The sequence below is a fragment of the Candoia aspera genome, chromosome 3 (assembly GCF_035149785.1).
Source record: "Candoia aspera isolate rCanAsp1 chromosome 3, rCanAsp1.hap2, whole genome shotgun sequence".
In the NCBI taxonomy this organism is placed as follows: Eukaryota; Metazoa; Chordata; class Lepidosauria; order Squamata; family Boidae; genus Candoia; species Candoia aspera.
Window position 1 is genome coordinate 63,229,698 of NC_086155.1, and position 14,444 is coordinate 63,244,141.

Sequence of the window (14,444 nt, forward strand, 5' to 3'; positions counted from 1 at the left end):
TATCTTTAAACACAAAATATCTTCCATATATTTAGATAAATACCTTTAGATTACTCTAATCACCCCCTTGGAGAACCTTTTATACAATGAAGTCAAGAAATCACTTCATTTTCAATATGCAGCTACTGAGTACTCCTGGACCCACCCAATGTTGGGTTCACTCAACATTAAAATTAAAATGATTACTTTTCAAGGAATGAAGCTGTAACTCCTATAGAGAATGTAACACTAAAAAATTGTAACAGAATATGCAGAATCAAATCAAATCTTTATTTCAGTCATAGACCAGCATAAGATAACACCAATAAGAATTACAATAACAATGGAATCTATGAAATCTAAAAGATTCTGCGGATAACAGCATTTTTATTCTTGTGAAAGCCAAGACAGATTATCCTCTTATCTCAACATATCAATACCTTCCCAAGTATCAAATCTGCCAGTCCTGATTTCTTCAAAAAAACAGCTGCATCAGAAGCCAACACTCTTCCGGAATTACTAGGATCAACCTGCCAAAAGAGGCGATACAACTGATTGTTACAAGCAAATCTTTAAAATATACAGCTTTAACTAAACCTTATTAGCTCAGAAAACAAAGAATTATGGAATATTAAATTAATCATGTTGCATGCACAATAGAACCATATACACTGTATGTTAAAATCATGGCATTGTACATATATAGTTACAAAAATTATGTTTATGATAACTTTTAGCAAATGAATGTTCAAGCACATCTATCTAGCTCCAGGTGTTATAATTAGCTTTTAAAGCCCTATATGCCCTAGAGTCAATATACTAAAAATATCCTTTCCTTATCTACTGTATATTCATCAGATCCATCAGATTCCCTATCTATATTCATCAGCTCTATGATCAATTGTTTATACATGCAAGACAATGGTTCACCCAAGTATGACTGATTTCTTCATTACTAACCTCCAACAGCAAGAAGTAACATAGTTTTACAATTGAACTGTCCAAAACGTTAACTAGCTGTAATATATTTAATATATTACATATAAATGGCACATTTCAACATTCTGAATGTCATTCCTGGGTTACAACTTCTGTTGTATATTACTTTTTTAAGTATCTCTATTTACCATGACTTTTCAGTCAGGATTAAATTGATGGGAATTTTTATCATATCATATTGCCTATAACATGTATTTTGAGCTCCTTCAAAGACAAACTTTCATTGTGAGATGCTTAATGCAATCTAATAGTTATGTATAGTTACCTTGAATTAACAAGTCTACTTCCAGTTTCTTGGGAGCAAGAATAGCCATGTACAATTCATTTACTTGCTATGTTTACATACTGTCATTTTAATAAAAAAAACCAAGGCAGTTTTCCATTTCAAAGATGCCTTACATTCTAGTATACTATCTCTCTAGATGAGAGAGTGACACATTTCTTATGGCTGAGATCCCAATTTGATCTCCTAAGTCACCTACTTTAGTTATGCTCCAGCTTTCTGCCTCACTTCTTTAAAATAATTAAAAATGGAAAACTGATATTTTGAAAACCACTAGCTTCTATCAATTTGGTTTTCAGTACTGTCTCCCGACTCCACATGAGCCACACAGGCACTTGCAGAATATCAACTTCGTTGAATTTTGTATTATTATGAAGTATTATTTGTAACTGTTTTAATTATAATTTCTGTACAGTGCCTAGAGTCCCTTAGAGTGGGGTGGTAAAGAAACCAAGGGAAGGAGGGAGGGAGGAAGGAAGGAAAGCAGTCCAGTGCCTTGTTCTGAGGTCCAGAGAAAAGGCCAATATGATGGAAGCATCCTTGGGGGCTTCCAGCGGTAAAAAGAAGTATTCTCATTCTTCCACTTGGGAAGATATATATCATTAATTTCCTATGTCCCTGAGACATAAATAGCTAGAGATAATTGCTACTTTACCACCCTAGCAGAAAAACTCTTATTATAATGTAATCTATAAAAGCCTGAGGATTGCATAGATGAATGGATGCAGATGTTGGATTATGTGTCTGGTTTTTCTTTTATTGTTTGTGATTTGATTGTTGTTAACCACCCAGAGTTCTGTTCTACAAGATGGGCGGCCATATACAGTAAATCTTTGAAATAAATAAATAAATAAATTTACGCATTCATTTTTCAAAGCAAGTTCATTTTTCAAGACAATGACCACATGAGGACCAAGCAAGATATTCTATAATCTTGCAAAAGTTGTTTACTGTGTAAACTGTTTGGCGAGGCAAATTGGGTCTGGGTATCCAGATACTCTTGTGCCTCTCATGTACTTGTAGCTCATAGCAAACTATAGGAGTTAAGCATTTGGCAGAGAAAATAATTACTATTGTATGTCTGCAAGGGTATCCTCTTGTACCATTGATTTAGCACTTTAGATTTTAACGCTTAAGAAACTTACAGAGTTGAACTGCAAATAAAAACTGTATTACTAATATTAGTTGCATCTAAAAAGGTTTATTTTGCATTATGCATGTGTTGAGATACATTTCTCAGTAAAAAGAAAGGTATGGGGTAACAATCCTCAAAACTACAGTGGGCAGTGGGTGAGCAAAAGGTGCTGAACTAGAAATTATAACTGAAATTATTGACAAGACACTGACATTATTTTAGATTCTTCTTCATGGTGTATACAACCCACCAATTAAGGATGTGCAAAAAGTTTTGAATTTAAACTGCCCCATTTTGAGTTCAAAACAGGATGTGTCAACAATTCAGAAAGTTTTGAACTTGAAACACTTCCAACATTATCAAAACAGACTGTTTTGAATATAGAACAACCATTTCAAGCTTGAAAGTATTTCCAATTCAAAATGGGGAATTTCAAATTCAAACAGTTCAAAGTATTTTGCATATCATCACATCCACTCAGGTTTGTCTATAATAGATAACTTCTCCCTATTTGAAACGAATCTATTAACTATAATGGCACGTCTCTGACTTCTTCGTGAATGAGATTAGTATTTGCTTATATAATATACAGTATAGTACATAGGATGGGAATCCGTAATACAACACAGTCTCATTTATCCTTCTAGCTAAGTGAAAGGGCAGTTCCATCTTACCAAAATAGCAATCTCTAGGATTCACAAAAGTAATAACTGGAATCCATAGCCCTTCTGTCAGGCAAACCTATTTCCTCTTCCCCTTCATGTACTGAAAATCTGCTTCAAAAAGACACAGGATTCTTCAAAACAAATTTTGGGGGTCTGCAAGCAGAAGGGTATGAGTAGAAAGACTCACTGCACAAACTAGTTTCCAAATAATTAAATACTCTGTGATTTTATAGACCCTAACATTTCTATACATTACGCTCGCTGTAAACAAACGCTTGTTCTCTGTCACTTAAATGCCATAATTCTCAAGACAATAGACCTTTCGTATTTAACTTAAAAAAACCTCTTTAAACTGGTAGGCATAAAGCATCACTAATACCGATGAACTCTGTATTGAAACAAATCTCTTAAGCAGTGATAAACTTTTAATTGAGGTTATTCTGGATATGCTAATTTACTTCAACAAGGACTCATTATTATAAAACACAGGGTATTTTTTCAAATAAAATAAACTCATTATAGTCTTGTATCAGAAGTAGGTATTATAGAGAAATTATTTCTGGAATTGCTATCTATGGTCAATTGTTGCTGATCTCTAGTGCCAACAGTAATTTTTTGTGTTCAAAAGAAATGTAGTGAAACAAGGCCCATTGTACTCTGATGTCGTGCTAAGATATAAAATTAACTTTTAATATATTTCAAGTATTTATTTCAGTCTATAAACTACAAAATGAAGTGGATCATTTTATTCTGTTTAATACAATTACCGATAACAACCCAAGGAGAAATTATTTTACTCTAAAATAAAAACAAAGGAAATGAGCCCACACTTACCTGGCGATAATATTTTTCATATACCGGATTTGCACTTGACAGCTACCAAAAAATAATAATAATATAATATCATTGCTCAATTTTCTCAATGGCTTAAGTTTAAAAATATAAGTAAATAGGTTAGTACAATTAGATACAAAATCAAAAACAAAAGTTATGAGTATTTACATAGAATATACATAATTACAAAGTTGAAATGGGAATGGATTCCCTTTCAGATGAAACAACTACTGTAAGCTACAACAAAATATTATGATTAGCCTGAGCCTGTGCCACAAAACTATTTCTGCTGAGAGAGATTTCTGCCAAATTTTGCATTTAAGGTTTGACAGTTGTTCTGAAGTACGAATCTGGTATGGTATTCATGTCAAATATGAGATATTACTTAGGATATGAACTATTTAGTCCTTTTTTCCTATTTCATTTCAGTGCGTCTTTTGCAGAATAGCAGGTTTCAGTCCACACATTTCCCAAATCATAGTATTAAATTTTATAATTACAAAATGTAGTTAATCCCAAACACTTTAAGTGTCCAGTTGATACAGTTTACAGTATGAAAATCTCACAGGGCAATAGGCCATGTAAAACATGGCAATTACATATCATGAGACAAAATCACTTAATTGGCTATAGCACAACACTATGCTAAAACAACTCAACTTATCTATTTATTAGTGAATTACTGTGATCTGTTGGATTTCCTTCTCCTACAGGCACTTTTTGCATATGCTTCATTTCATAGCCAGTTTGAATTTATAGCTTTCTGTAGACAAACACAATGAAACCCACTCACAAAAAGGTAGCACTCATGCAGAGGTATAATTATTGGTACAACTATGTACCCATGGAGTCATTATTGTTTGTGCAATTGTAACAACACTTATCCAAGACAACTATAGATATGAAACAGTCCTTGGCTGCTTTATTGTTTATTGTAACATACTACGACTGAGCAAAAACCAATTTTTAACAGATACCATAATTTTGTTGACACAATTGAATTATGGGAATTTAGGATCAGCACTTGGGTGTGTGTCAAAATCTGCATACACCTTATCTTTGGGGCAGGGCTATACTCAGGAGAATCATAAATCTCACCATTTAATTTTGAGGGTGGTACATTATGGGGAAGAAGAAGAAAGATCATGTTTTATTTTAGGCTTAACACAACCCCCAAGTCCTATCCCTCCGCAAAGGATCGTTACCTTGTCGTGGTGCTGGAGCTTGAGCACCTCAATGATGCCATGAGCTAAACCGTGAAGGGCCACCCAAGACGGGAAGGTCATGACAGAGAGGTCAGACTAAATGCGATCCCTGGGGAAGGTAATGGCAACCCACCCCAGTATTCTTGCCGTGAAAACTAAATGGATCAGTACAACCAGAGATATGTCGGTATACCATCGGAAGATGAGACCCCCAGGTCGGAAGATGGTCAAAATGCTACTGGGGAGGAACAGAGGATGAGCTCAACTAGCCCCAGTCGTGATGACGCAGCTAGCTCAAAGCCGAAAGGACGGTTAGCGGCCGACGGTGCTGGTGGTGAACGGCGAATCCGATGTTCTAAGGATCAACACACCATTGGAACCTGGAATGTAAGATCTATGAGCCAGGGCAAATTGGATGTGGTTATTGGTGAGATGTCAAGATTAAAGATAGACATTCTGGGCGTCAGTGAACTGAAATGGACTGGAATGGGCCACTTCACATCAAATGACCACCAGATCTACTACTGTGGACAAGAGGACCACAGAAGAAATGGAGTAGCCTTCATAATTAATAGTAAAGTGGCTAAAGCAGTGCTTGGATACAACCCAAAAAACGACAGAATGATCTCAATTCGAATTCAGGGCAAGCCATCTAACATCACAGTGATCCAAATATACGCCCCAACCACAAATGCTGAAGAAGCTGAAGTAGAGCAGTTCTATGAGGATCTGCAGCACCTACTGGACAACACGCCTAAAAGAGATGTTATTTTCATCACAGGAGACTGGAATGCTAAGGTGGGCAGTCAAATGACACCTGGAATTACAGGTAAGTATGGCCTGGGAGAACAAAACGAAGCAGGACATAGGCTGATAGAATTTTGCCAAGACAATTCACTCTGCATAACAAACACTCTCTTCCAACAACCTAAGAGACGGCTTTACACATGGACTTCACCAGATGGACAACACCGAAATCAGATTGATTACATCCTTTGCAGCCAAAGGTGGTGGACATCTGTACAGTCGGTAAAAACTAGGCCTGGAGCTGACTGAAGTTCAGACCATGAACTTCTTCTTGCACAATTTAGGATCAGACTAAAGAGATTAGGGAAGACCCACAGATCAGCTAGATATGAGCTCACGAATATTCCTCAGGAATATGCAGTGGAGGTGAAGAATAGATTTAAGGGACTGGACTTAGTAGATAGGGTCCCGGAAGAACTCTGGACAGAAGTTGGCAGCATTGTTCAGGAGGCGGCAACAAAATACATCCCAAAGAAAGAGAAAACCAAGAAGGCAAAATGGCTGTCTGCTGAGACACTAGAAGTAGCCCAAGAAAGAAGGAAAGCAAAAGGCAACAGCGATAGGGGGAGATATGCCCAATTAAATGCAAAATTCCAGAGGTTAGCCAGAAGAGATAAGGAATTATTTTTAAACAAGCAATGCACGGAAGTGGAAGAAGACAATAGAATAGGAAGGACAAGAGACCTCTTCCAGAAAATTAGAAACATTGGAGGTAAATTCCAGGCAAAAATGGGTATGATCAAAAACAAAGATGGCAAGGACCTAACAGAAGAAGAAGAGATCAAGAAAAGGTGGCAAGAATATACAGAAGACCTGTATAGGAAGGATAACAATATCGGGGATAGCTTTGACGGTGTGGTCAGTGAGCTAGAGCCAGACATCCTGAAGAGTGAGGTTGAGTGGGCCTTAAGAAGCATTGCTAATAACAAGGCAGCAGGAGACGACGGCATCCCAGCTGAACTGTTCAAAATCTTGCAAGATGATGCTGTCAAGGTAATGCATGCTATATGCCAGCAAATTTGGAAAACACAAGAATGGCCATCAGATTGGAAAAAATCAACTTATATCCCCATACCAAAAAAGGGAAACACTAAAGAATGTTCAAACTATCGAACAGTGGCACTCATTTCACATGCCAGTAAGGTAATGCTCAAGATCCTGCAAGGTAGACTTCAGCAGTTCATGGAGCGAGAATTGCCAGATGTACAGGCTGGGTTTAGAAAAGGCAGAGGAACTAGAGACCAAATTGCCAATATCCGCTGGATAATGGAAAAAGCCAGGGAGTTTCAGAAAAACATCTATTTCTGTTTTATTGACTATTCTAAAGCCTTTGACTGTGTGGACCATAACAAATTGTGGCAAGTTCTTAGTGGTATGGGGATACCAAGTCATCTTGTATGCCTCCTGAAGAATCTGTATAACAACCAAGTAGCAACAGTAAGAACAGACCACGGAACAACGGACTGGTTTAGGATTGGGAAGGGAGTACGGCAGGGCTGTATACTCTCACCCTACCTATTCAACTTGTATACAGAACACATCATGCGACAAGCTGGTCTTGAGGAATCCAAGGCTGGAGTTAAAATCTCTGGAAGAAACATTAACAATCTCAGATATGCAGATGATACCACTTTGATGGCTGAAAGTGAAGAGGAACTGAGGAGCCTTATGATGAAGGTGAAAGAAGAAAGTGCAAAAGCTGGCTTGCAGCTAAACCTCAAAAAAAGCAAGATTATGGCAACCAGCTTGATTGATAACTGGCAAATAGAGGGAGAAAATGTAGAAGCAGTGAAAGACTTTGTATTCCTAGGTGCAAAGATTACTGCAGATGCTGACTGCAGTCAGGAAATCAGAAGATGCTTAATCCTTGGGAGAAGAGCAATGACAAATCTCGATAAAATAGTTAAGAGCAGAGACATCACACTGACAACAAAGGCCCGCATAGTTAAAGCAATGGTGTTCCCTGTAGTAACATATGGCTGCGAGAGCTGGACCATAAGGAAGGCTGAGCGAAGGAAGATCGATGCTTTTGAACTGTGGTGTTGGAGGAAAATTCTGAGAGTGCCTTGGACTGCAAGAAGATCAAACCAGTCCATCCTCCAGGAAATAAAGCCAGACTGCTCACTTGAGGGAATGATATTAAAGGCAAAACTGAAATACTTTGGCCACATAATGAGAAGACAGGACAGCCTGGAGAGGATGCTGATGCTGGGGAGAGTGGAAGGCAAAAGGAAGAGGGGCCGACCAAGGGCAAGATGGATGGATGATATTCTAGAGGTGACGGACTCGTCCCTGGGGGAGCTGGGGATGTTGACGACCGACAGGAAGCTCTGGCGTGGGCTGGTCCATGAAGTCACGAAGAGTCGGAAGCGACTAAACGAATAAACAACAACAACAAGTCCTATCCATATTGTGATGTCACAACTTTCCACTATGGCATTTCCACCCCTACCAAAAAAAAAAAAATGTGGTCCCTGTGGCCAAGAGGTTGCCCAATCCTTTCTTACAACCTTACAATAAAATAGAAATTCTTTCTCCCTGTAGCATTATCTTTAAAATTGCTTTTACCCTGAGAATCTATACATAAACATTAGGCAACTGTAAGTATGTGAAACTGTATAATATTCTAATGTTAATGCAAATACTTTAAATTTTTAATTTAATTTAAATCAACAAGTACATAGGGGCAAAAACTAAATTGACAAAAACTATAGTTCTAAGCTTAGTAGGGCATTAGAAGAGCCCTCCTAAGTCAGGAAATATGATTTTATGATGTATCTAGGCCAGCATTCCATGTTATGTAGTAGCCAACTGGACATATTTGATAAGCTCACAAGTCTAGATGGGAAGAAAATTGCACCCATCCTCTGTCACTCGCCAGCAACAGTATATTATTTATTTATACATTTATTTGTGGGGGTTTATATGCCACTCCAATCCAGGATGACTCCGATATCAGTAGACATGCTGAGTATAACTGCGGTAATAGTAAACAATCATCAATACTAACAGTCATTAGATGACTTCTGGGGGAGGTATGGTGAACTGAAGATGGCTCTATGAAAGCGGAGCCGACGACTGTGGCAAAGACCAAGGAACTGGTGAATAGACCAATTCCTTGGAACCCCTCTGGATTAGGAGAGGACAGGAAATGGCCCACATGTACTCCAGACAGCTGCTCCTCATGATGAGACCACAGGACAGCGGTTTCTGCAGGTTCGACTGCTGGGAGATGATGGGATTAGCCATCTTGCTCACAAATGCAGCAGAAACTTTTAGAGGACACTAAGTTAGCAAACCTCACTTTCTAATTACTTTTGGAAATTGTTCATTAACTACTTCTAAGCAATTAGAGACCTTTAGAATGACAAGTTGGAAAATGCCAGATGAGTCTGCCTTCAGTACTGAATGAAAGAAAATTTTAATCATAAGCTTAAGAATTTAAAGAATCTGAAATAAACAGCAAAACGCTAAATAAGATTTTGATCTTACGTTACAAACAGACTAAGGGTCCAGATAAAATTGGAATATTGAAACTTTTACAATAAGATTTTGGAATTAATTATAAAGAACAAACAGCTTCTCATGGGAAATAGATTCTGTTTTGGTTTTTACAAGACATAATAAGAAGAGCCAGAGTTGTCCAAAGACACTTCCGTGGTCATGTGGCCAGCATGACAGTCATGGGATGCTGTTACCTTCCCACCAAAGTGGTACCTGTTTATCTACTCCCATTTGCATGCTTTCGAATTGCTAGGTTGGCAAGACATAATAAAGATAAGCGATTTCAAAAACTGGACACTAGAGAGGACTAAAGTTTTTAGGTAGAGGAAAGATTTACAAGCCTGTAAAATGTTGCGAAACATTATAACAATAAAAATACTGACGGAGACTTCTGAAGAATGGAATCAGAAAATAGTAGCCATGATAGCAACAGTGTCACTAATGATGTCTGCTTCCTGGGACAGACTTTGTCCAAAAGATGTTATTGAAGAAATGACAGATGTAGAACAAATTTTATCTGAGAAGATAGAAATGATATCAAAAGTGGATTTACAACTGACAGGCCAAGAGAATGACTCAGAAAAGGATGTTTCGCTGGATCCACAAAAGAAACTAGCAGAGGCTTTAAAATTTCAGAGGGAAATACAAAATGATAATGGATAATTTTTTCCAATTGGATTTACAAAAAAAGGCTTGTTAAAGCTTTGAAGAACTCTGTACAATGGGACAAAGAAGAAATGAAGAGAAGTCCTACCACAATATTTGAATGAACTAAAGATTAAGACAGTTAGAAGTAAAAGGAAGGAATATAAAGTTGGTTTACTTGCCAAGGTAAAAACAAGTTATGTTGATACTTCTGGTGACCCTTTACAGACTTTCTGCTGACACCAGGACTGAAAGATGATGTTTTATGGATTCGTTTATAGATACAAGATGGGAAATGGGACGAAGAGATAAATGTTTGTAACCTTAGAGGGGGTGAAGAGTAGCTAAATTTGTTTATACGTGTTGTGGTGAAGGTTGGAATATATAAATATTAATAATCATTAATAGTCTGATTCTGCATGAAACTTTAAAACCTTCCAAATTGGCTGATTGCAGCAAATTCCGAAGTTTAGTTACACAGTGTGTGAAAAAGTATTTATTTCTGGAAGTTATTATCTCTCTGCATTTAGTTTCAATGGATGACCTTGAATTCTAATACTGTGTTTGTTAGAGAGAAAATCTCCCTCTCTCATAGTTAAATATGTCCTGCATGATTTTATAAATCTCAATCATGTCTCCCTTATCCTCCTTCATTCCAGTCCAAAAAACCTCAATTACTATAGTCTATCCCCATAGGGGAGTTGCTCCAGCCCTCTAGTCATTCTGGTTGCTTCTTTTTTCCACTATTTTCTAGTGCTATAATACCCTTTTTAAGAATCAGTGGCCAGGGCTATACACAATACTCCAACTATAATCTCACCATAGATTGTATAAGGACATTTTTGTATCAGCAGTTCTATTTTCAATTATTTTCCAATTGATTCCAAGCATGAAGTTTGCCTTTTTGTTTCTCCTTCTCTGCCCTAATACAGCAATAAATATTGTCACATCTTAGGCTAATTACAGCAAAGTCATAATTTTCAAACAAAATATTTGTTTAACTCTATTGTTACTTTTGCATAGGAAACGTATGCTCTTTCACATCCTGTACTTTAACATTCACTTTAACATCTCAAACTCTCTTTAGTCAGCAAATATGCAAAGAATAAGACTTGAGCAAAACTGTACCAAACTCTGTCTGTGTATTTGAATTATATGCCCTAAGCTACACTTCTCTTTTCAAATTTTTAATTTACAGATTTGTTTTTAAATAATGAAAAATGTTTGCTTAAAGCTTCTCCTCATCAGGATCTAAAGGCTAGAAAATGTACAGGTAATCCTCGCTTACAACTGCCCTGTTTAGCGCCCGTTCAAAGGTACAACGGTGCTGAAAAAGTAACTTTATGACTGGTCCTCACACTTACAACCGTCACAGCGTCCCCACAGTTGCATGATTGAGATTCGGGCACTTCACAACCAGCAGGCATTCACAATCACTGCAGCGTCCCATGGCCATGTGATCACCATGTGCTCACTTCACAGCTGGCTTCTGACAAGGAGAGTCAATGGAGAAGTCAGCAGTAAAATCGCAAGTCGCAGTTATGTGATGTCTCGCTTAACGACTGCAGGTGAATCACTTAAGCACCATGGCAGAAATGCGGTCATAAGTCTGTCATGGTCACCTGATGGCTCACTTAATGACTGCAGGTGATCGGGGCGGAAGTGCGTTGCAATCACATGACGTCTCATTTAACAACCATGTTGCTTAGCGACAGAGTTGCCAGTCCTGATTGTGGTTAAGTGAGGTCTACTGTATATAGTTTCAAACATTAACCAGCTGTTGTTACAGCTACACTTTGTTGTACATTTCAGATATTCTGTACCAAACACTTTCAAAACATCCTATTTGGCTTCCGACAACTTAACAGCTGCCACTCTTGAACATTTAGAACAGAGATCTCAGACTCAAATAATCATAAATGCCACATGAAAACTAGTTCATTTGTCTAAAGGCTGCAATACTGAAGCTTTTTTATACTTTGATACAAAAGTTGGCTATTTTTAATAATTAAATTTTAATCAGTGATTTGTGGTCCTCCAGAAGTTACTGAACGCAACTTCTGACAGCCCCAGCCAATCTGAGAGATGCTGGGCACTGTAGCTTTACACCATTAAAACAGCCACAGAAACACATGCCATCCTTCAAAGAAGGATCTCTGAAGGATCTTTCCAAGGAAGAAACTTTCCATATTTATTCGTTCATCATCACTCACCATCTCAGGCAACCTTCCAAGCCTTTTGCCCTGGAGACAAAAATGGAACCAATGCAAGATTTCTCTCCCAATGGTCTTCTGACAGATACCCCAACTGTGGTTGTTGCAGCTCACACCTTGTCTTCTTAGCTCCAATAGTGGCCCATAAATAAGGGTACCTTCCAGTTTTTGCTGTGCAAGAACAACCTGCTCACCTAACTAGCCCTTCCTATGGAAAGCTACTAAGCTACATTGAGTTTCCTTTTATCAACTCTGTTCATGCCTTCCATAGCCCAAGGTTGGGCTGCTTGGAATCGTGCCCTATTTCTCTTCCTCATTTTTTCCCCCTTCTGGGCAGAAGGAATTCTTTTCACATGATGGTTTGTTCCCCAAATCCCAAATTTGGGGAACAAATTTATTCCCTGTGAAGGAATTGCTTTGTTCTTCCTCCTAACTCTCCTTCACTGAGGAGGTGGAGGATGATCCAAAAAGGGCACAGAGCCCAATTTTTTTTTGCCATACTTGGGAAAGTGCTATTATGCACCCTTCAGACTCTCAAATTGGAGTATAGAACCAGTTTGCTTCTGGAGGCCTCTACTTCTATCTTCTTGGGAGCTGCAAGTCTTATGAGACTTTCTGCTGCAAGTATACTCTTGCCTGATTTACAACCTCCAGCCAGGGTGCTATCTTTGATTACACTGCTGTTTTGAACCTATTTACAACTAAACTAACAAAAGCTCTGTGAACCAACATGCTATTCATTCTTGCCTGTTTCAGCTGTAGCCTTGAACAGGACAAGTGTTACTGGCAGTCCAGTGCTGGGACAATGCTCCAGTCCCAGCAGCCTTGTCATGGCTTCACCTTCTTCTTCCGTGTCTGATGAGTGGGGAAGCTGCCACCATTACTTCAGTCCTCCCCAGCAGTTAGGCTACTGGCAGCAGCTGCCGGTCCCACAAACATAAGGAGCAGAATTTAGTAGCAGTGGCAGCTCTCCCTTTTCTATGCTAGCCAGATATTCTCCAGCTCAGCAGAAACCTCGCCAACAACCCAGCTGGCCCGCCAGATGCCTTTCTCACCTGTCTGCCCTGGTGACTTCTCCAACCTGGGATGCAAGAAGACAGACCCAGGGAAAAGGATGAGGCAGCACCTGTCTGTTTGGGTTCTCTGACCATCTGCTCCTCTCCAGAAAACTTCCAAGCCTTCTTAGAGGGAATGATTGTGAATGAGGAGATGGGAGCAAGCATCTGAGCATGCACCACCTGTTGAAGGTGGGGTAATGTGAGTAGATTTAGTGTTGCTACAGAACCCTATCAGACCACCAGAAAAGTCTTCAATTCCCCTCTGTTGGCTCAAGAACCCCTGCTACATAGAATTGCCCAATTATAGTTCTCTTTGTTTTTCAGCACTATTGCTGAGTAAGTATTATGCCCCAAACAGACCCAGTACACAATCTGGGGGTCAAAGAGCAGGTGGCAGTCGTGGCTTGGAGGGCCTTTGCACAGCTTCGTATTGCGAGCCAGTTGTGCTCATTCCTGGACCATGAGGTTCTGCTCACAATTACTCATGCCCTGGTCACCTCCTGAATGGATTATTGTAACACGCTCTACATGGAGCTATCTTTGAAGAACATCCAGACAAAATGTACAAAACGTGGTACAAAATGTGGCAGTGTGGGCAGTTATGTGTGTCTCTAGAACAGCACATTACACCTCTGCTCCACAAGCTGCATTAGTTACCAGTTTGCTTCCAAGTTCAATTCAAGGTGCTGTTTTTGACCTTTAAAGCTCTACATGGCATGAGATCAGGTTATTTGAAGGACCACCTCTCCCTGGTTACATCTACCTATCCCATCAAGTCTGGCAGGAGGGCATGTTACGGGTCCTGTCTGCTAAAGAGTTCCATCTGACAGGACCAGGAGGCAGGCCTTTTCTGCCATGGCATCCACCCTCTGGAATATCATCCCCTCACTCCCCAGGTGAGATTAGTTCTGACCCTACTGGCATTTAGAAAATCCCTGAAAACTTTTTTTTCCAGCAGGTTTAGAGAAATGGGGAGCCTGTGAGATAGTTACATTATGTGTCGGATGCTGGTCCATTCTCTAGCAGTTTGTTTTATATTTGTGTTTGTTTTTAATTGCTGTTTATTTGCCTTAACTGATTGTTTTATTGTATGCTGCCCAGTGTCACGTTTGTGAGA

General features: G+C 38.9%; 1 protein-coding gene across 2 annotated transcripts in view; it reads right to left on the reverse strand.

Moving 5' to 3' along the window:
- Nucleotides 1-14,444, reverse strand: part of EPS15 (epidermal growth factor receptor pathway substrate 15) — a 63,982-nt gene that overhangs the window by 41,102 nt on the left and 8,436 nt on the right. For both annotated transcript variants that reach the window (XM_063297928.1, XM_063297927.1), the window contains exons 2-3: nt 3,896-3,937; nt 420-509 (exon numbers count right to left, since the gene is read on the reverse strand). In XM_063297928.1, coding sequence (XP_063153998.1) covers nt 420-509; nt 3,896-3,937 — 132 coding nt within the window. The remainder of the gene's footprint in view (nt 1-419; nt 510-3,895; nt 3,938-14,444) is intronic.